This window comes from Salvelinus alpinus, chromosome 22 (assembly GCF_045679555.1).
Source record: "Salvelinus alpinus chromosome 22, SLU_Salpinus.1, whole genome shotgun sequence".
NCBI classification, from domain to species: domain Eukaryota; kingdom Metazoa; phylum Chordata; class Actinopteri; order Salmoniformes; family Salmonidae; genus Salvelinus; species Salvelinus alpinus.
The window spans coordinates 41469535-41492899 of NC_092107.1; the positions used below are offsets into that span (position 1 = coordinate 41469535).

At 45.5% G+C, this 23365-nt stretch overlaps 1 protein-coding gene across 8 annotated transcripts in view; it reads left to right on the forward strand.

Moving 5' to 3' along the window:
• Nucleotides 1-23365, forward strand: part of LOC139549532 (glutamate receptor 4-like) — a 163299-nt gene that overhangs the window by 101252 nt on the left and 38682 nt on the right. For 7 of the 8 annotated variants that reach the window (XR_011669900.1, XM_071360123.1, XM_071360125.1 and 4 more), the window contains exons 6-11: nt 2489-2542; nt 3398-3556; nt 11517-11684; nt 11772-11876; nt 11971-12081; nt 21776-21982. Coding sequence is in view for 7 of the 8 variants with exons in the window: in XM_071360123.1 (XP_071216224.1) it covers nt 2489-2542; nt 3398-3556; nt 11517-11684; nt 11772-11876; nt 11971-12081; nt 21776-21982 (804 nt within the window). In the remaining variant the exon portion in view is untranslated. Of the gene's footprint in view, nt 1-2488; nt 2543-3397; nt 3557-11516; nt 11685-11771; nt 11877-11970; nt 12082-12706; nt 15145-21775; nt 21983-23365 lie in introns of those variants that run through there. The other variant, XM_071360128.1, reaches the window with a different exon arrangement.

The following is a 23365-nucleotide window of genomic DNA, read 5'->3' on the forward strand; positions in this document are numbered from 1 at the left end:
AGAACATTCTAGAACAAGTGAATCTGAGAGACTGCAGAGCATTCTAGAACAAGTGAGTCTGGTGAGAGACTGCAGAGTATTCTAGAATAGGTGAGTCTGAGAGACTGCAAAGCATTCTAGAACAGGTGAGTCTGAGAGACTGCAGAGCATTCTAAAACAGGTGAGTCTGGTGAGAGACTGCAGAGTATTCTTAAACAGGTGAATCTGAGAGACTGCAGAGCATTCTAGAACAGGTGAGTCTGAGAGACTGCAGAGCATTCTAGAACAGGTGAGTCTAAAGAGACTGCAGAGCATTCTAGAACAGGTGAGTCTGAGAGACTTCAGAGCATTCTAGAACAGGTGAGTCTGAGAGACTGCAGTGCATTCTAGAACAGGTGAGTCTGAGAGACTGCAGAGCATTCTAGAACAGGTGAGTCTGAGAGACTACAGAGCATTCTAGGACAGGTGAGTCTGAGAGACTGTAGAGCATTCTAGAACAGATGAGTCTGAGAGACCGTAGAGCATTCTAGAACAGGTGATTCTGAGAGAATGCAGAGCATTCTAGAACAGGTGAGTCTGATGAGAGACTGCAGAGTATTCTAGAATAGGTGATTCTGAGAGACAGCAAAGCGTTCTAGAACAAGTGAGTCTGAGAGACTGCAGAGCATACTAACACAAGTGAGTATGAGAGACTGCAGAGCATTCTAGAACAGGTGAGTCTGAGAGACTGCAGAGCATTCTAGAACAAGTGAGTCTGAGAGACTACAGAGCATTCTAGAACAAGTGAGTCTGAGAGACTGCAGAGCATTCTAGAACAAGTGATTCTGATAGAATGCAGATCATACTAGAACAGGTGAGTCTGAGAGACTGTAGAGCATTCTAGAACAGGTGATCCTGAGAGAATGCAGATCATACTAGAACAGATGAGTCTGAGAGACAGCAAAGCGTTCTAGAACAAGTGAGTCTGAGAGACTGCAGAGCATACTAACACAAGTGAGTATGAGAGACTGCAGAGCATACTAACACAAGTGAGTATGAGAGACTGCAGAGCATTCTAGAACAGGTGAGTCTGAGAGACTGCAGAGCATTCTAGAACAAGTGAGTCTGAGAGAATGCAGAGCATTCTAGAACAAGTGAGCCTGAGAGACTGCAGAGCATTCTAGAACAGGTGAGTCTGAGAGACTGCAAAGCATTCTAGAACAGGTGAGTTTGGTGAGAGATTACAGAGCATTCTAGAACAGGTGAGTCTGAGAGACTGCAGAGCATTCTAGAACAGATGAGTCTGAGAGACTGCAGAGCATTCTAGAACAGGTGAATCTGAGAGACTGCAGAGCATTCTAGAACAAGTGAGTCTGGTGAGAGACTGCAGAGTATTCTAGAATGGGTGATTCTGAGAGACTGCAAAACATTCTAGAACAAGTGAGTCTGGTGAGAGATTACAGAGGAGCATTCTAGAACAGGTGAGTCTGATAGACTGCAGAGCATTCTAGAACAGGTAAATCTGAGAAACAGCAGAGCATTCTAGAACAGGTGAGTCTGAGAAACTGCAGAGCATTCTAGAACAAGTGAGTCTCTTGAGAGACTGCAGAGCATTCTAGAACAACTGAGTCTGGTGAGATATTACAGAGAATTCTAGAATAGGTGAATCTGAGAAACGGCAGAGCATTCTAGAACAGGTGACCACAGAACTCACCCTCACACATCTTCACACACACACACACACACACACACACACACACACACACACACACACACACACACACACACACACACACACACACACACACACACACACACACACACACACACACACACACACTCTCTCTCTCTCTAAGCCTTGTGGTTGTCCATCCGTATTAGTTCCCCTCTACTCCTCTCTTCACTGAACCCATCTATTTACAACCAGACTGTGACTCTGACAGTTGAGGCTGGTGTGTCTGTCTGCCTCTTCTCTGCTGCTGTCACCTTTGACCCCAGCTCCAGGGTAACGTCCTATTGGTCAGTTATCTGTCACTACTTCCTTTGCATGCATCACTTCCTTTTCTGGCCAGATCTCCCTTCCTGTCTACTGGTCTGACAAATATGGGCAGACACCAGCAGCTCTGCACACACACACACACACACACAAATGCGCACGCACACACACACACACAAACACACCTGTGCGATGGTCTGCCCAGGAACAGCTGGCTCAGAAGTATTGGCATGGATGGCATCATTAGTCTGACAGAGACTGCTCTGTTTCTGTCTCTCTCTCCCTCTCTCTCAATTCAATTAAATTCAATTCAAAGGGCTTTATTGGCATGGGAAACATATGTTAACATTGCCAAAGCAAGTGAAGTAGATAATATACAAAAGTGAAAGAAAAAACAAAAATTAACAGTAAACATTACACTCACAGAAGTTCCAAAAGAATAAAGACATTACAATGTCATATCATGTCGTAACGATGTACAAATGGTTAAAGTTTTTCCTCCTCTGTTCCTCTTCTCTTCCTCTCTTTCTCCAGGCCATTAGTGTGGGCAAACATGTCAAAGGCTACCATTACATCTTGGCCAACCTCGTAAGTCTGCGTTTGCCATCTTAATTAAGAGCGCAACAGTCTAAAGTGGTTTCCTTTCCTTGTCTACTCCACTCCTGCTCCCCTTCGTCTGTGCTAACATGAACCAACTGAACAAGTGGAATCAAATTCCACTGTCCCTATCCCCATTGTGTTTTTTTTTAGATTAGTGCAGATGAAAGACAGTAGACAAGGAGAGGAAGGGGGGGGGGGGTTGTGGTATAAACAGAGTGGTTCAGGTAGGTGGCTGTGGTTTACCTTGTCTCTGAGGAAAATGTAAGTCAACTCTGAACCAGACAGACCTTTGTGGGGAGGATGGTTTGAAGGCACTTCAGACAGCCCATTCCCTCTCTATCTCCATCCCCCACTCTCCCTCCCTCCCTCTCTATCTATCTCTCCTCTATCCCCCACTCTCCCACTCTCCCTCTCTATCTATCTCTCGCTCTCTCTCTCTCTCTCCCTCTCCCTCTCTCTCTCCTTTATTCCTTGGGAAGAGGAGGTACATCCCTGTCTCAGAGCTTTCATGTTCAGACTTGGCAGGCCAGGTTAATCTTCAAATGCAGTTGTGCCTAGCACCTCTCTCTCTCTTGTTCTCTCTCTCTCTCTCTCTCTCTCTCTCTCTCTCTCTCTCTCTCTCTCTCTCTCTCTCTCTCTCTCTCTCTCTTTCTCTCTCCCATTCTCTTTTTCTTTCTTTCTTTCTTTCTTTTTTTCTCTCTCTCTCTCATTCTCTTTTCCTTTCTCTCTCTCTCTCGCTCTCTCTCAATTAAATTTAAGGACTGTATATCTCTCTCTCTGTCCTTCTCTCTATTTCTCTCTCCCTTTCTTCCTCCCCTCTCTCTCTCTCTCTCTCCTCTCCAGGGTTTTAAAGACATATCTCTAGAGAGGTTTATGCATGGTGGGGCTAACGTCACAGGGTTCCAGTTGGTTGACTTCAGTAAGCCCATGGTCCTCAAACTGATGCAACGCTGGAACAAACTGGACCAGAGAGAGTACCCAGGCTCTGACAGCCCACCCAAGGTACATACACACCAATACACACTGCTGGGAGAGGGTTCTAGAATCATATTGGAGAGAAACCTCTTTCTCCTGTCACAGCTCTTTAGCCAATCAGACTGTGACTTTGAGAGGCAGCAGGAGAGACTCAGCCAATCACACGGTGACAGATGGTGTTAGACACAGAATGGCAGAGAGCACTTTTCCACAGTGTCCTCACACCTCTATCTTCTACCCATTCTCTCTCTCTCTCTCTCTCTCCCTCTCTCTCCCCCTCTCTCTCTCCCTCTCCCTCTCCCTCTCCCCCTCTCCCTCTCCCTCTCCCTCTCCCTCTCCCCCTCTCCCTCTCCCTCTCCCTCTCCCTCTCCCTCTCCCTCTCCCTCGCCCTCTCCCTCTCCTTCTCCCACTCTCTCTCCCTCTCTCTCTCTCTCTCTCTCTCTCCCCCTCTCTCTCTCCCTCTCCCTCTCCCTCTCCCCCTCTCCCTCTCCCTCTCCCTCTCCCCCTCTCCCTCTCCCTCTCCCTCTCCCTCTCCCTCTCCCTCTCCCTCGCCCTCTCCCTCTCCTTCTCCCACTCTCTCTCCCTCTCCCTCTCTCTCAATTCAAATCAATTCAATGGGCTTTATTGGCATGGGAAACATATGTTTCCCATGCCAATAAGTGAAATGGATAAACAAAAGTGAAATAAACAATAAAAAGTAAACTGTAAATATTACACTCACAAAAGTTCCAAAAAGATAAAGACATTTCAAATGTCACATTATGTCTATATACAGTGTTGCAGCAATGTGCAAATATTTAAAGTACAAAAAGGAAAATAAATAAACATAATATGGGTTGTATTTACAATGGTGTTTGTTCCCTTTTCTTGTGGCAACAGGTCACACATATTGCTGATGTGATTGCACACTGTGGTATTTCACCCAATAGATATGGGAGGTTATCAAAATTGTGGTTCTTTTTCATCTGAGAGAAAAATGTGTCTCTAATATGTTCATACATTTGTCAGGAGGTTAGGAAGTGCAACTCAGTTTCCACCTCATTGTGTGGGCAGTGTGCACATAGCCTGTCTTCTCTCTCTGTCTCTCCTCTCTTTTTACTTTCTCTCTATCTCTTTAGTTCTCTCTTCCATCTGTCTGTTCTCTCTCTCTCTGTATCTCTCTCTCTCTCTCTCTCTCTCTCTCTCTCTCTCTCTCTCTCTCTCTCTCTCTCTCTCTCTCTCTCTCTCTCTCTCTCTCTCTCTCTCTCTCTCTCTCTCTCTCTCTCTCTGTCTCTCTCTCTCTCTCTGTCTCTCTCTCTCTCTCTCCATCTCTCTCACCCTCTCTCTCTCTCTCTCACCCTCTCTCTGTCTCTCTCTATCTCTCTCTCTCTCTCTCTCTCTCTCTCTCTCTCTCTCTCTCCATCTCTCTCACCCTCTCTCTCTCTCTCTCTCTCTCTCTCTCTCTCTCTCTCTCTCTCTCTCTCTCTCTCTCTCTCTCTCTCTCTCTCTCTCTCTCTCTCTCTCTCTCTCTGTCTCTCTCTCTCTCTCTCCATCTCTCTCACCCTCTTTCTCTTTCTCTCTCTCTCACCCTCTCTCTGTCTCTCTCTCTCTCTCTCTCTCTCTCTCTGTCTCTCTCTCTCTCTCTCTCTCCATCTCTCTCACCCTCTCTCTCTCTCTCTCTCTCTCTCTCTCTCTCTCTCTCTCTCTCTCTCTCTCTCTCTCTCTCTCTCTCTCTCTCTCTCTCTCTCTCTCTCTCTCTCTCTCTCTCTCTCTCTCTCTCTCTCTCTCTCCATCTCTCTCACCCTCTCTCTCTCTCTCCATCTCTCTCACCCTCTCTCTCTCTCTTTCTCTCTCTCTCTCTCTGACTTTCTCGCTCTGCCTGTTCTCTCTCCCACACTCTGGCTGTTATTTTCTCTCTCTCTCTCAGTGATAGCTTCAGAATGGTGTGACATTTTTCACCCTGATATGGCTGTTAATTGTGTATCATCATTTTAATATTTCTATGATACATCTTTGTTAAAGGATGGCCAGTCCATCAATTGTCCTCCACTGATGAGTGTACACAATCTCAGATTCTAGTTAGTGTGTGTGTTTGTATTCATGTGTGTGTGTTGGTATTAGTGTGTGAGTGTTTGTGTGGGCATGTGGGTGTGTGTGTGTGTGTGTGTGTGTGTGTGTGTGTGTGTGTGTGTGTGTGTGTGTGTGTGTGTGTGTGTGTGTGTGTGTGTGTGTGTGTGTGTGTGTGTGTGTGTGTGTGTGTGTGTGTGTGTGTGTGTGTTTGTATTAGTGTGTGGGTGTGGGTGTTTGTGTGGGTATATGGGTGGGTGTGTGTGTGTGTTTGTATTAGTGTGTGGGTGTTTGTGTGTGTGTGTTTGTTTTCGTGTGTGTGTGGTTGTATTCGTGTATATGTGTGTGTGTGTTTGTATATGTGTGTGTGTGTGTGTGTGTGTGTGTGTGTGTGTGTGTGTGTGTGTGTGTGTGTGTGTGTGTGTGTGTGTGTGTGTGTGTGTGTGTGTGTGTGTGTGTGCGTGCGTGCGTGCGTGTTTGTATTCTCGTGTGTGTGTGGTTGTATTCGTGTGTGTGTGTGGATGTATTAGTGTGTGAGTGTTTGTGTGGGTATGTGGGTGGGTAGGTGGGTGTGTGTGTGTGTGTGTGTGTGTTTGTATTAGTGTGTGGGTGTTTGTGTGGGTTAAGTGTGTGTGTGTGTGTGTGTGTGTGTGTGTGTGTGTGTGTGTGTGTGTGTGTGTGTGTGCGTGCGTGCGTGCGTGCGTGCGTGCGTGCGTGCGTGCGTGCGTGCGTGCGTGCGTGCGTGCGTGCGTGGGTGTGTGTGTGTGTGTGTGTGTTTGTATTAGTGTGTGGGTGTTTGTGTGGGTATGTGAGTGAGTGAGATTTTGAGTTTGTCATTCTCAGCGTTCTATTCCTGGAATACGCTATGAAACCAAATGGCATTCACTGACATCAAACCATTATTGGCGCCACCTTTCAAGACCAAAATAAGTAATATTTCAGTTTTGTCAGCAGGATGCAGATGCTTACTGAATTAGTGAATGACAAGGCACTTTATATACAATTAAACAGCCAGCTTTATGTATTATCAAATCACATTTTATTGATCACATACACATGGTTAGCAGATGTTAGAACAAAGAACGGGCTATGTTTTATTAATACCTGTCAAAGACTATTAAGACTACACTTCCAGTGTCCCTGTAGAACACTTCCAGTGTCCCTGTAGAACACTTCCAGTGTTACTGTAGAACACTTCCAGTGTCCCTGTAGAACACTTCCAGTGTCCCTGTAGAACACTTCCAGTGTCACTGTAGAACACTTCCAGTGTCACTGTAGAACACTTCCAGTGTCACTGTAGAACACTTCCAGTGTCACTGTAGAACACTTCCAGTGTCCCTGTAGAACACGTCCAGTGTCACTGTAGAACACTTCCAGTGTCACTGTAGAACACTTCCAGTGTCCCTGTAGAACACTTCCAGTGTCACTGTAGAACACTTCCAGTGTCCCTGTAGAACACTTCCAGTGTCACTGTAGAACACTTCCAGTGTCACTGTAGAACACTTCCAGTGTCACTGTAGAACTCTTCCAGTGTCCCTGTAGAACACTTCCAGTGTCACTGTAGAACACTTCCAGTGTCACTGTAGAACACTTCCAGTGTCACTGTAGAACACTTCCTGTGTCACTGTAGAACACTTCCAGTGTCACTGTAGAACACTTCCAGTGTCACTGTAGAACACTTCCAGTGTCACTGTAGAACACTTCCAGTGTCACTGTAGAACACGTCCAGTGTCACTGTAGAACACTTCCAGTGTCACTGTAGAACGCTTCCAGTGTCACTGTAGAACACTTCCAGTGTCACTGTAGAACACTTCCAGTGTCACTGTAGAACACGTCCAGTGTCACTGTAGAACACTTCCAGTGTCACTGTAGAACACTTCCAGTGTCACTGTAGAACACTTCCAGTGTCACTGTAGAACACGTCCAGTGTCACTGTAGAACACTTCCAGTGTCACTGTAGAACACTTCCAGTGTCACTGTAGAACACTTCCAGTGTCACTGTAGAACACTTCCAGTGTCACTGTAGAACACGTCCAGTGTCACTGTAGAACACTTCCAGTGTCACTGTAGAACACGTCCAGTGTCACTGTAGAACACTTCCTGTGTCACTGTAGAACACTTCCAGTGTCACTGTAGAACACTTCCAGTGTCACTGTAGAACACTTCCAGTGTCACTGTAGAACTCTTCCAGTGTCACTGTAGAACACTTCCAGTGTCACTGTAGAACACTTCCAGTGTCACTGTAGAACACTTCCTGTGTCACTGTAGAACACTTCCAGTGTCACTGTAGAACACTTCCAGTGTCACTGTAGAACACTTCCAGTGTCACTGTAGAACACTTCCAGTGTCACTGTAGAACACTTCCAGTGTCACTGTAGAACACTTCCAGTGTCACTGTAGAACACTTCCAGTGTCACTGTAGAACACTTCCAATGTCACTGTAGAACACTTCCAGTGTCACTGTAGAACACTTCCTGTGTCACTGTAGAACACTTCCAGTGCCACTGTAGAACACTTCCAATGTCACTGTAGAACACTTCCTGTGTCACTGTAGAACACTTCCAGTGCCACTGTAGAACACTTCCAATGTCACTGTAGAACACTTCCAGTGTCACTGTAGAACAAGCTTCTCAAAGAAAGATAGAAGAAAGTCTTGAGATAAGATAAAGGGAAGATCATGAGAAAGGCATGGTTTATAACCACCCCAACACACATTGTGTGTGAGTAAGAAGGGAGAGAGAGACATGCAGAGTCAGAGTGATGCAGACCTGATGTGAAGTGCGTCCCCTGAGTTTATCATCCCCTCATTCTTCCTCTCCTCCTTTCCTCCTTTCCTTCTCTCCTCCTCCTCCTCTCCTTATCTCCTCTCTCAGTTTGGTCTCTGTCATGATGTGAATGCTTCCTGCTGTGGGTGTGACGGCCTTTGTAGCAATGTGTGTGTATGTGTGTGTGTGTTTGTTGATGTGAGGGCACCCTGCTGTGTGTGTGAATACCTCCGTAGTGCTGTTTGTCTTACCATATACAGATCTGTTAGATAAATCTCCTCTGAAGACTGTCATGTCTCTCTTAAATCATTATCTTACTGCCGCAGACGGGTCTCATGGGGATCCATTCATTCACATAAATGGGACTTGTTTCATACATTTCTGCAGAGTTCTTCGTGAAGGAAAGAGAGGAAGGTTCCACACCACTTTCTCACTTTCGTATGTTACTTAGTTATTTTCAGATGATCTCATTTGCTCTTTGTAGCTTTGGCAACTATGTGTGTGTTTTCTAAACCTGTTCGCGCCTCTCCCTGTAGGTTTGACAGACACTCCCCACCCCTTGGTTGCAACCCTTCTAATTAATGTACCCTGTGTGCACAACCCATGTGGAATTCCAGGTCTCTGGCAGTGTTTGAACTGCTGATCTGCGGTCAAGAATGCAGAGTTCATCTCAGCCTATGATGCCCTTCAGTCCCTTGACTTTTTGTCCCTGACAGAGACATGGATCACCCCAGAGAACACTGCTACTCCAGCTGCTCTCTCTTCATCTGACTACATGTTCTCTCATAGTCCAAGAGCGTCTGGTTGTCATGGGGATGGCACAGGGCTACTCATTTCTCCATCTCCTCATTTGAATTCCATGCTATCACTGTCACTTGTCCACTCAAGCTTGACATTGTTGTCACCTATCTCCCCCTCTTCAACCCTATTCTCCTCCATTTTTGCTCCCTATGATTCGCACTGTCCCTTTCCTTCCGGCCAGCTCGGCCCTCCTATCCAGCTCCGTGGCTGAGTGACTCATTGCAAGCCTATAGAATAGGGCTGCGGCAGCTGAGTGAAAATGGAGGAAAACTAAACTTCTGGAGGACCTATCATCCTTTCAGTCCCTAATCTCTACTTTATCTTCCTCTGTATCCGCTGCTAAAGCCACTTTCTATCACTCTACATTTCAAGCTTCTGCCTCTAACTCTAGGAAACTCTTTTCCACCTTCTCCTCTCTCCTTTATCCTCCACCCCTTCCCCTTCCTCCTCCCTCGTCCCTCTCTCTGGATTACTTTGTCAACCACTTTGAAAAGAATGTTGACGACATCTGTTCCTCATTCACTCAGCCTATTGAGTCCACTGGTCTCACTCATTCACTCAACCTATTGAGTCCACTGGTCCCACTCATTCACTCAGCCTATTGAGTCCACTGGTCCCACTCATTCACTCAGCCTATTGAGTCCACTGGTCCCACTCATTCACTCAGCCTATTGAGTCCACTGGTCCCACTCACACATAACTACCTTATGCCTTGGCCTCTTTCTCCCCTCTCTCTCCAGATGAAATCCTGCGACTAGTGAGGTCTGGCCGCCCGACAACCTGCCCGCTCGACCCCATTCCTTCCTCCCTTCTCCAGACCATCTCTGGAGACCTTCTCCCATTCCTCACTTCCCTCATCAACTCATCCCTGACTACTGGCTGCATCCCCTCTGACTTCAAAATGGCCCGAGTCAAAACACTTGAGCGTGCTGTCTCTGATCAACTCTCTCGTTATCTCTCTCAGAACGATCTTCTTGACCCCAACCAGCCAGGCTTCAAGACGGGTCACTCAACTTAGACTGCTTTTCTCTGCGTCGTGTAGGCTCTCCGCACTGCCAAAGCTGACTGTCTCTCCTCTATTCTCATCCTCCCAGATCTATCCGCTGCCTTCGACAGCGTGAACCATCAGATCCTCCTCTCTACCTTCTCAGGGCTGGGAGTCTCTGGCTCTGCACACTCTTGGATTGCATCCTACCTGGCAGGCTGCTCCTACCAGGTGACGTGGAGAGGATCTGTGTCTGCACCACGTACTCTCACTACTGGTGTCCCCCAGGGCTTGGTTTTTGGCCCTCTCCTCTTCTCTCTATACACCAAGTCACTCGGCTCCATCACATCCTCACATGGTCTCTCCTATCATTGCTATGACACTCAACTACTTTTCTCCTTCCCCCTTCTGACACCCAGGTGGTGACACACATGCATGCCTGGCAGATATCTCAGCTTGGATGTCGGCCTACCACCTCAAGCTCAACCTCGACAAGACGGAGTGGCTCTTCCTCCCAGGGAAGGCCTGCCCACTCAAAGACTTCTCCATCACGGTTGACAACTCCACAGTGTCACCCTCCCAGAGTTCAAATAACCTTGGTGTGACCCTGGACAACAACCTGACATTCTCTACAAGCGACCCTACCTCACACAGGAAATGGCAAAGGTCCTAATCCAGATACTTGTCATCACCTATCTGGACTACTGCAACTCACTGTTGGCTGGGTTCCCTGCTTGCGCCACCAAACCCCTGCAACTTATCCAGAACACTGCAGCCTGCCTGGTTTTCAACCTTCCCAAGTTCTCCCATGTCATCCTGCTCCTCAGCTTCCAGTTGAAACTTGCATCCAGTAGAAGACCATGGTGCTTTCCTACAGAGGAGCAAGAGGAACTGCCCCTCCCTAACTTCAGGCTTTGTTCAAACCCTACACCCCAACCCGAGCACTCCGTTCTGCCACCTCTATTCTCTTGGCCCTCCCACACCTACGGGATGGCAGCCCAGTCCAAGCTCTTCTCTATCCTGGCACCCCAATGGTGTAAGCAGCTTCTCCCCACCCATCTTCCAAAAGCACCTGAATCCTTGCTCCTTCAAAGAGTATCTTAAATAATCCCCTTTTTCAACACGACCACCCCCCCCCAAAAAAAACTGAACCAACACTTGCACTTGACCGTAAGTCGCTCTGGATAAGTGCATCTACTAAATGACTAAAATGTTCAAATGTAATCCAGTGGATTGTCAAGAGAGGAACCCACAGCCTGAAACAGGCCTTTCCTAATTCCTCAAACAGGCATCTTCATGTCTGCTATAGGCTCTAGGCTGTTCATGTCAAATCATCTAATCTAATCTACTCCTTTCTCTCTCCATCCTCCTCCTCTTCCTCTCTCCCCAGTACACCTCGTCTCTGACGTATGATGGGGTGTTGGTGATGGCCGAGGCCTTCAGGAACCTGCGTCGTCAGAAGATAGACATCTCCCGTAGAGGAAATGCTGGAGACTGTCTGGCCAACCCAGCAGCTCCCTGGAACCAGGGCATAGACATGGAACGCACACTCAAACAGGTCATCTATGGTCCTATGTGTCCTTATTGTTCCATGTTGTTGCCTGTTCTTTGTTCTGACCTGTGTTCTCTGTTGTTATGTCTCCAGGTGCGTATCCAGGGTCTGACAGGTAACATCCAGTTTGACCACTACGGCCGCAGAGTCAACTACACCATGGACGTGTTTGAACTGAAGAGCAACGGACCACAACGGGTAGGAATTGACACACAGGCATGTCGGAGAAATTATTTTGATTTGATGAAAATACCGTTTTGCCTGGTTTTAACCCCTCCCCTACCTCTCTCAGATTGGCTACTGGAATGACATTGACAAACTGGTTCTGGTCCAAAATGAGGTGTTGTTGTCCAATGACAGCACCAACTTGGAGAACAGGACAGTCGTCGTGACAACAATCATGGTAATGTACTCCTCTGGCTCCTCTCCTTTTCTGAAACACACAGAGGATGCATCCCAACGATGGCTTCCTATCCTGAACTCCTGTCCTTCATCTGTACTGGCATGAAACAACTTGACAGGTGGAAAGTCAATGTGGTGTAGGAATCGACTATGCTGTTTTCTCAAATCAGTACAGATGACGGAGGGGAGGATTTGTTAGACTGTTGAGATGCACCCACATTGAAGCAGAGAGCAGAGCGCCCTCAGTGCCTCTAGTGGTCAGAGCTGGTAGTGACACCAGTGTGTTTGACCAGTGTTCCTAAGGGTATTGTAGCAGTAGCAGGCCATGGTGAGGGAGGAGTGAGTAAGGGCTGTACGAGAGGAATCAGACATATCACTGGCAGGTTGTTGTTATATTCATTTGGATTTCGTTGACGTCACCTGTCAAGTGTGAAAGAGAGGAGTTTTAGTCCGTTTACCTTTTACCGTGTGTCCCCCCCTCCCTTCTCTCTATGGACGTCACTCTCTTTCCCTCTTTCTCTCTCTCCCTCCCTCCCTCTCTCCCTCTCTCTCTCTCTCTGGATGATCTATGACCCTGTCAGATGGCCATGGCTAATGTTACCTCAGCCACCTCCTCCTCTTTGCAGCCACTGATGAGGAAGCCTCTGCTACGACACTGAAGACTTACAGTACAGACAGACAGATATACAGATGGGAGATGGATTCACAGGACTCACATACTGACAGACAGAGCCAGAGAGACTCTAGCTCACTATCGCTCTGCAATTCTATTGCTGTGGAATTGAGAGAAGAAGAATCACAGGAAGACACAGATGAACCGACCTGCAGGACACTATCTATCTATCTATCTATCTATCTATCTATCTATCTATCTATCTATCTATCTATCTATCTATCTATCTATCTATCTATCTATCTATCTATCTATCTACCTACCTCTCTCTCTCTCTCTACCTACCTACCTACCTACCTACCTACCTACCTACCTACCTACCTACCTACCTACCTACCTACCTACCTACCTACCTACCTACCTACCTACCTACCTACCTACCTACCTACCTACCTACCTACCTACCTACCTACCTACCTACCTACCTACCTACCTACCTACCCCTACCTCTCTCTCTCTCTCTCTCTCTCTCTCTCTCTCTCTCTCTCTCTCTCTCTCTCTCTCTCTCTATCTCTACATTTTCTTTGTCATGCCTTTGCTTGTTCTTCTCTATGTGGGAACTGCAGACACAGGAAGTTTGAATGTTTTAGGAATTCTCTTTTTGGATGTTCTGGGAATTTGAAAGGAATTGTATTCCATAATGCTTTTTTGTTTTTGAAGGAATTAGACTGGGTGCTGAGAAAAAGACACACAGATCAGACTGGGGCCATTCGTGCAGAAACACACACACCCACACAGACTGCGCATACTGTCACAAAAAGCACAACCTCAAAGTGTATGCATGCATAGACACACCTTCACTCATAGAGAACATAACAATCGCACACACACACACACACACACACACACACACGCACGCACGTACGCACGCACACATGCTACTGGGAGCTGTGTGTGTGTGCGCGCACGTGCGTGTGTGTGTGCCAGATGCGACATGTTGTCTGTGACGACTGAAATGAATGTTGCATCATCATGACGACTTCCCTGTTAGCCCCCACTGCTGAGAGTCGTCACATGACGTCATGCCCCCAGCAGATAGCAGCTCGAGGCATTCTGTTTCTCTGGTGTCCTCTAGACTGCATCAGAGCTGCTTTCACTGCATGGCCTCCCATCCTCTAGCATTCATCTACGTCGCTCTAGTCTAGATGAATCTGCATGGCCTCCCATCCTCTAGCATTCATCTACGTCGCTCTAGTCTAGATGAATCTGCATGGCCTCCCATCCTCTAGCATTCATCTACGTCGCTCTAGTCTAGATGAATCTGCATGGCCTCCCATCCTCTAGCATTCATCTACGTCGCTCTAGTCTAGATGAATCTGCATGGCCTCCCATCCTCTAGCATTCATCTACGTCGCTCTAGTCTAGATGAATCTGCATGGCCTCCCATCCTCTAGCATTCATCTACGTCGCTCTAGTCTAGATGAATCTGCAGCTAGTTGTCCCTGATGTTAAATTTGAGGAACTCTGGTAAACGTATTATGCTGTAGTGCATATTGTATTGGCTGGCTGCACATTTAGGACCAGGGTTGGGTTTAGTTACATTTTTTATTCCAGTCAATTCAGAAAGTAAATCAAATTCCAAATCTACATTTTTCTCATTGAATTGAAATTGGAATTTCAGTGTACATCCTAAATGGAAATGGAATTGACCGCAACCTTGATTAGGAGCTGTGTCTTTCTGGTGCCTCTGCTACTGCTCCACTGTTTTCTGTCTTATCTACCTGAACCATCTACCTGAACCACACTGTTTTCTGTCTTATCTACCTGAACCCTCTACCTGAACCACACTGTTTTCTGTCTTATCTACCTGAACCCTCTACCTGAACCACACTGTTTTATGTCTTATCTACCTGAACCATCTACCTGAACCATCTACCTGAACCATCTACCTGAACCATCTACCTGAACCCTCTACCTGAACCACACTGTTTTATGTCTTATCTACCTGAACCCTTCACCACTAAAACCTCTCTCTCTATCTTCTCTCTCACCTCGCTTTTCTCTTTCTCCCCCTTTGCCTTATCTTCTCCCATGTAAACCTCTCTCTCTCTCTTGCCATCTCTACACTGTCTCAGCCCTCTCTTTCCTCCCTCCTTTCCTCCCTCCTTTCCTCTCTCCCTTTTCCTCCATTCTCATGTAAGACATCTGACGTGGTGTTCAGCAGAAAGAAACTTCACTTTTTCAAACACACTCCCAGTATCCCTCCATGCACCTGCACTGAGACTAAACACACTGCAATCAAACACACACACACACACACACACACACACACACACACACACACACACACACACACACACACACACACACACACACACACACACACACACACACACACACACACACACACACACACACACACACACACACACAAACACACACACACACACACACACACACACTGTAGAAAAAGAGTCTGCAACAAACTGATAACAAAATTTAAAGTGGTTTAAATATAAAATAACCCACTGTTGGCAAAGCAAAGGTCTGTGCATTCGTACGTTCGTGCGCGTGCGTGTGTGTACTATCACTGCTAAATACTCTACAAAGTAATCTATTCTGATGTTAAACTATTGCCCTTTTAATATGCTAATATTTTCAGAACAGTGAGGCAGGGTTAAAAAGAGAATTATCCAAAGTCATAAGTAGACTAAAATCAAGATGAGCACATGTTCTTTCTACACCCTCTGTTCTCTAGATCCTCATACACAGTACAGTAAACCCTCTGTTCTCTAGATCCTCATACACAGTACAGTAAACCCTCTGTTCTCTAGATCCTCATACACAGTACAGTAAACCCTCTGTTCTCTAGATCCTCATACACAGTACAGTAAACCCTCTGTTCTCTAGATCCTCATACACAGTACAGTAAACCCTCTGTTCTCTAGATCCTCATACACAGTACAGTAAACCCTCTGTTCTCTAGATCCTCATACACAGTACAGTAAACCCTCTGTTCTCTAGATCCTCATACACAGTACAGTAAACCGTCTGTTCTCTAGATCCTCATACACAGTACAGTAAACCATCTGTTCTCTAGATCCTCATACACAGTACAGTAAACCGTCTGTTCTCTAGATCCTCATACACAGTACAGTAAACCGTCTGTTCTCTAGATCCTCATACACAGTACAGTAAACCTTCTGTTCTCTAGATCCTCATACACAGTACAGTAAACCGTCTGTTCTCTAGATCCTCATACACAGTACAGTAAACCATCTGTTCTCTAGATCCTCATACACAGTACAGTAAACCCTCTGTTCTCTAGATCCTCATACACAGTACAGTAAACCCTCTGTTCTCTAGATCCTCATACACAGTACAGTAAACCCTCTGTTCTCTAGATCCTCATACACAGTACAGTACACCATCCATTCTCTAGATCCTCATACACAGTACAGTAAACCCTCTGTTCTCTAGATCCTCATACACAGTACAGTAAACCCTCTGTTCTCTAGATCCTCATACACAGTACAGTAAACCCTCTGTTCTCTAGATCCTCATACACAGTACAGTACACCATCCATTCTCTAGATCCTCATACACAGTACAGTAAACCCTCTGTTCTCTAGATCCTCATACACAGTACAGTACACCATCCGTTCTCTAGATCCTCATACACAGTACAGTACACCATCTGTTCTCTAGATCCTCATACACAGTACAGTACACCATCTGTTCTCTAGATCCTCATACACAGTACAGTAAACCCTCTGTTCTCTAGATCCTCATACACAGTACAGTACACCATCCATTCTCTAGATCCTCATACACAGTACAGTACACCATCTGTTCTCTAGATCCTCATACACAGTACAGTAAACCCTCTGTTCTCTAGATCCTCATACACAGTACAGTACACCATCCGTTCTCTAGATCCTCATACACAGTACAGTAAACCGTCTGTTCTCTAGATCCTCATACACAGTACAGTACACCATCTGTTCTCTAGATCCTCATACACAGTACAGTAAACCCTCTGTTCTCTAGATCCTCATACACAGTACAGTAAACCCTCTGTTCTCTAGATCCTCATACACAGTACAGTAAACCATCTGTTCTCTAGATCCTCATACACAGTACAGTAAACCATCTGTTCTCTAGATCCTCATACACAGTACAGTAAACCCTCTATTCTCTAGATCCTCATACACAGTACAGTAAACCCTCTGTTCTCTAGATCCTCATACACAGTACAGTAAACCCTCTATTCTCTAGATCCTCATACACAGTACAGTAAACCCTCTGTGCTCTAGATCCTCATACACAGTACAGTACACCATCCATTCTCTAGATCCTCATACACAGTACAGTAAACCCTCTGTTCTCTAGATCCTCATACACAGTACAGTACACCATCTGTTCTCTAGATCCTCATACACAGTACAGTAAACCGTCTGTTCTCTAGATCCTCATACACAGTACAGTAATCCATCTGTTCTCTAGATCCTCATAAACAGTACAGTAAACCCTCTGTTCTCTAGATCCTCATAAACAGTACAGTAAACCCTCTGTTCTCTAGATCCTCATACACAGTACAGTAAACCATCTGTTCTCTAGATCCTCATACACAGTACAGTAAACCCTCTGTTCTCTAGATCCTCATACACAGTACAGTAAACCCTCTGTTCTCTAGATCTTCATACACAGTACAGTAAACCCTCTGTTCTCTAGATCCTCATACACAGTACAGTAAACCGTCTGTTCTCTAGATCCTCATACACAGTACAGTAAACCATCTGTTCTCTAGATCCTCATACACAGTACAGTAAACCCTCTGTTCTCTAGATCCTCATACACAGTACAGTAAACCATCTGTTCTCTAGATCCTCATACACAGTACAGTAAACCCTCTGTTCTCTAGATCCTCATACACAGTACAGTAAACCCTCTGTTCTCTAGATCTTCATACACAGTACAGTACACCATCCATTCTCTAGATCCTCATACACAGTACAGTAAACCCTCTGTTCTCTAGATCCTCATACACAGTACAGTACACCATCCGTTCTCTAGATCCTCATACACAGTACAGTACACCATCCGTTCTCTAGATCCTCATACACAGTACAGTAAACCATCTGTTCTCTAGATCCTCATACACAGTACAGTAAACCCTCTGTTCTCTAGATCCTCATACACAGTACAGTAAACCCTCTGTTCTCTAGATCCTCATACACAGTACAGTAAACCATCTGTTCTCTAGATCCTCATACACAGTACAGTAAACCCTCTGTTCTCTAGATCCTCATACACAGTACAGTACACCATCTGTTCTCTAGATCCTCATACACAGTACAGTACACCCTCTGTTCTCTAGATCCTCATACACAGTACAGTACACCATCTGTTCTCTAGATCCTCATACACAGTACAGTACACCCTCTGTTCTCTAGATCCTCATACACAGTACAGTACACCATCTGTTCTCTAGATCCTCATACACAGTACAGTACACCATCCGTTCTCTAGATCCTCATACACAGTACAGTACACCATCTGTTCTCTAGATCCTCATACACAGTACAGTACACCATCCGTTCTCTAGATCCTCATACACAGTACAGTAAACCCTCTGTTCTCTAGATCCTCATACACAGTACAGTAAACCCTCTGTTCTCTAGATCCTCATACACAGTACAGTAAACCCTCTGTTCTCTAGATCCTCATACACAGTACAGTAAACCCTCTGTTCTCTAGATCCTCATACACAGTACGGTAAACCCTCTGTTCTCTAGATCCTCATACACAGTACAGTAAACCATCTGTTCTCTAGATCCTCATAAACAGTACAGTAAACCCTCTGTTCTCTAGATCCTCATACACAGTACAGTAAACCATCTGTTCTCTAGATCCTCATACACAGTACAGTAAACCCTCTGTTCTCTAGATCCTCATACACAGTACAGTAAACCCTCTGTTCTCTAGATCTTCATACACAGTACAGTAAACCTTCTGTTCTCTAGATCCTCATACACAGTACAGTAAACCGTCTGTTCTCTAGATCCTCATACACAGTACAGTAAACCATCTGTTCTCTAGATCCTCATACACAGTACAGTAAACCCTCTGTTCTCTAGATCCTCATACACAGTACAGTAAACCATCTGTTCTCTATATCCTCATACACAGTACAGTAAACCCTCTGTTCTCTAGATCCTCATACACAGTACAGTAAACCCTCTGTTCTCTAGATCTTCATACACAGTACAGTACACCATCCATTCTCTAGATCCTCATACACAGTACAGTAAACCCTCTGTTCTCTAGATCCTCATACACAGTACAGTACACCATCCGTTCTCTAGATCCTCATACACAGTACAGTACACCATCCGTTCTCTAGATCCTCATACACAGTACAGTAAACCATCTGTTCTCTAGATCCTCATACACAGTACAGTACACCCTCTGTTCTCTAGATCCTCATACACAGTACAGTAAACCCTCTGTTCTCTAGATCGTCATACACGGTAGAGTACACCATCTGTTCTCTAGATCCTCATACACAGTACAGTAAACCATCTGTTCTCTAGATCCTCATACACAGTACAGTAAACCCTCTGTTCTCTAGATCCTCATACACAGTACAGTAAACCCTCTGTTCTCTAGATCCTCATACACAGTACAGTAAACCATCTGTTCTCTAGATCCTCATACACAGTACAGTAAACCCTCTGTTCTCTAGATCCTCATACACAGTACAGTACACCATCTGTTCTCTAGATCCTCATACACAGTACAGTACACCCTCTGTTCTCTAGATCCTCATACACAGTACAGTAAACCATCTGTTCTCTAGATCCTCATACACAGTAGAGTACACCATCTGTTCTCTAGATCCTCATACACAGTACAGTACACCCTCTGTTCTCTAGATCCTCATACACAGTACAGTAAACCATCTGTTCTCTAGATCCTCATACACAGTAGAGTACACCATCTGTTCTCTAGATCCTCATACACGGTAGAGTACACCATCTGTTCTCTAGATCCTCATACACAGTACAGTACACCCTCTGTTCTCTAGATCCTCATACACAGTACAGTACACCATCTGTTCTCTAGATCCTCATACACAGTACAGTACACCATCCGTTCTCTAGATCCTCATACACAGTACAGTACACCATCTGTTCTCTAGATCCTCATACACAGTACAGTACACCATCCGTTCTCTAGATCCTCATACACAGTACAGTAAACCCTCTGTTCTCTAGATCCTCATACACAGTACAGTAAACCCTCTGTTCTCTAGATCCTCATACACAGTACAGTAAACCCTCTGTTCTCTAGATCCTCATACACAGTACAGTAAACCCTCTGTTCTCTAGATCCTCATACACAGTACAGTAAACCCTCCGTTCTCTAGATACACAGTACAGTGCATTAGGATTCATATTTTAAGATCAGCCATTTTGTACCGTCTAATAAAATGGAATAAGATGCATATTATGTACCTTCACAACAGATGGCATGGAATATGAACTCAGCTCGGGTTTAGACTGTTGATGAGATGATTTTGGTGTGGATTATGCCTTTAAGACCTACCTATGGGTTTGTAGGTTAGAGCAGCACTGCTATGTTTGGGAGAATCTCTGACTGTGTCTCTGACTTCCTTAAGAGTGATTCATGTTGAGGTAATGGAGAGAGAGAGAGAGATCTCAGAGGGGCTGATAATGTGTGTATGATAATGAGGTTTAGAAAAATACATGTGCTTTGATGCTTCGACAACATGTACAAATGTGACAAGATTCTTCGTTAAAGATAATGTACGTTCTATTAATGTTTAGCCACTTGATAAATGCAAATATATGCACATCAGGCTTGATTCTACCTTGAGAGCCGTGTGAGTAACTCAGATATTCATACAACTCTCCCATTTACATTGAGTTACAGTATAGTGTACACACCTCAAGTTAGGACATAGCCCAGTATGGCTTAAGATGTGTTTCTTTTGTGATATCATTCTAGACTAATGGTATGTAACTGATACAATGTAAACATGTCTCTAAAAATGTTATGCATTTTTATTTCCCCCTTTTATTTGTGTAAAAACAATATGTTATATTTGATGTGACCTATTTACCTGTACGCTTTATTCTGGCAGGTTCCTTGGTGAGCCAGGAATGAAGTCTCTTGAAATGTATCAATTTCACTTGTAAAATAACATTATAAATGAAAACGTGTACAATTAATTTGATTAAAAAAAAGATATTTCATATAGTGTTTATACAGCTATTTGAATTAATTTGATAGATGTATAAACCATTTGAAAGCCTATGAGTGTGAATACTATAATAGCTTCCTTTCACATTCCATACCTTCAATCATTTGAATCTGGGAGTGTAATCTGCTACAGCAGACGATTGTTCTGTAGATTAGAGGAAGAGGCCTCAGGCCTTGTACCACCTGGGTGTCTCTCTGGAACTACAAGCTCCTGATGGATGTGCGTGTCAGTCAGGGTGTGTGTGTGTTTGCTTGCCTGTGTGTGTTCTTACTGCTAATTTCTCCTGTTTGAGGTGTAAAGGTTCTCTCCAGACAGAGAATTCAGCTTCTCTGTGTATCTACCTCCAGACCTGCTACCTCTCTGCTCCACAGCTGCTGACCTCTCTCTTCTACCATTCTGTAGTTCACTTGTTCTTTTTAACATACGCCATCTGTGTGGAGTCAGTCTTTTTCTTCAAGAGGAGGTGCTTAGTCTTAGAGGGAAGACAGAGTACATCAACTTGGCACCAGTCACAGACTACGATGATATAAAACAGTGCTCCTCACACAGTGGCCTTTTAAAATGCCCTCTAATATTTTCTTTGGTTGCCATAAAATGTATATTCTGTCTCAATCACTGTGATACTGTCATCCAGTGGAGGCTTTGGCGTCGGCTGAATGTCATTCCAAAAAGCTCCTCCCTCTCCAAAATAGGCCCCTGATTTGTTAGTCAGTGGTCAGTGTGAGTTCATTGGTCAGTTTGACCTCCCCGCGCCACCCTCGCTGTGTCTGATTGGTGTGTTTGTGGATGTAGGAAGGTCCGTATGTGATGCTGAAGAAGAACTGGGAGATGTTTGAGGGGAATGACCAGTTCGAGGGCTACTGCGTGGACTTGGCCTCAGAGATCGCCAAACACATCGGCATCAAGTACAAGATTGCCATCGTCCCTGACGGCAAGTACGGAGCCAGAGACCCCGAGACCAAGATCTGGAATGGCATGGTGGGAGAACTGGTCTATGGGGTAAGGATGGAGAGAGGAAGGGCATGGTGGGAGAACTGGTCTATGGGGTAAGGATGGAGAGAGGAAGGGGATGGAGGGAGAACTGGTCTATGGGGTAAGGATGGAGAGAGGAAGGGGATGGTGGGAGAACTGGTCTATGGGGTAAGGATGGAGAGAGGAAGGGCATGCTGGGAGAACTGGTCTATGGGGTAAGGATGGAGAGAGGAAGGGGATGGTGGGAGAACTGGTCTATGGGGTAAGGATGGAGAGAGGAAGGGGATGGTGGGAGAACTGGTCTATGGGGTAAGGATGGAGAGAGGAAGGGGATGGAGGGAGAACTGGTCTATGGGGTAAGGATGGAGAGAGGAAGGGCATGGTGGGAGAACTGGTCTATGGGGTAAGGATGGAGAGAGGAAGGGCATGCTGGGAGAACTGGTCTATGGGGTAAGGATGGAGAGAGGAAGGGGATGGTGGGAGAACTGGTCTATGGGGTAAGGATGGAGAGAGGAAGGGGATGGAGGGAGAACTGGTCTATGGGGTAAGGATGGAGAGAGGAAGGGCATGGTGGGAGAACTGGTCTATGGGGTAAGGATGGAGAGAGGAAGGGCATGCTGGGAGAACTGGTCTATGGGGTAAGGATGGAGAGAGGAAGGGGATGGTGGGAGAACTGGTCTATGGGGTAAGGATGGAGAGAGGAAGGGGATGGAGGGAGAACTGGTCTATGGGGTAAGGATGGAGAGAGGAAGGGGATGGAGGGAGAACTGGTCTATGGGGTAAGGATGGAGAGAGGAAGGGGATGGAGGGAGAACTGGTCTATGGGGTAAGGATGGAGAGAGGAAGGGGATGGAGGGAGAACTGGTCTATGGGGTAAGGATGGAGAGAGGAAGGGCATGGTGGGAGAACTGGTCTATGGGGTAAGGATGGAGAGAGGAAGGGGATGGAGGGAGAACTGGTCTATGGGGTAAGGATGGAGAGAGGAAGGGGATGGAGGGAGGGAGGAATGGATGGGGTGATATATAGATGGATTTTGGAAATTGATACTTTTATTTCCTTATCTTTAGAGTTTGATGTAGTTATACTTGGGCTCCCAAGTGGTGCAGAGTTCCAAGGCACTGCATCTCAGTGCTAGAGGCGTCACTACAGACACCCTGGTTCAAATCCAGGCTGTATCACAACCGGCCACGATTGGGAGTCCCATAGGGCTGCGCACAATTGGCCCAGCGTCGCCGGTGTAGGCCGTCATTGTAAATAAGAATTTGTTCTTATTTGACCTGTCTAGTTAAATAAAGGTTAAATGTACTTATCTTTTGATTTAGGAGAGTTAGATCTTACTAAACAACGTGCATCTACATTGTTAGATACTGTCAAAGTATTTTTTAATTAGACAGACAAGACATTTCAACC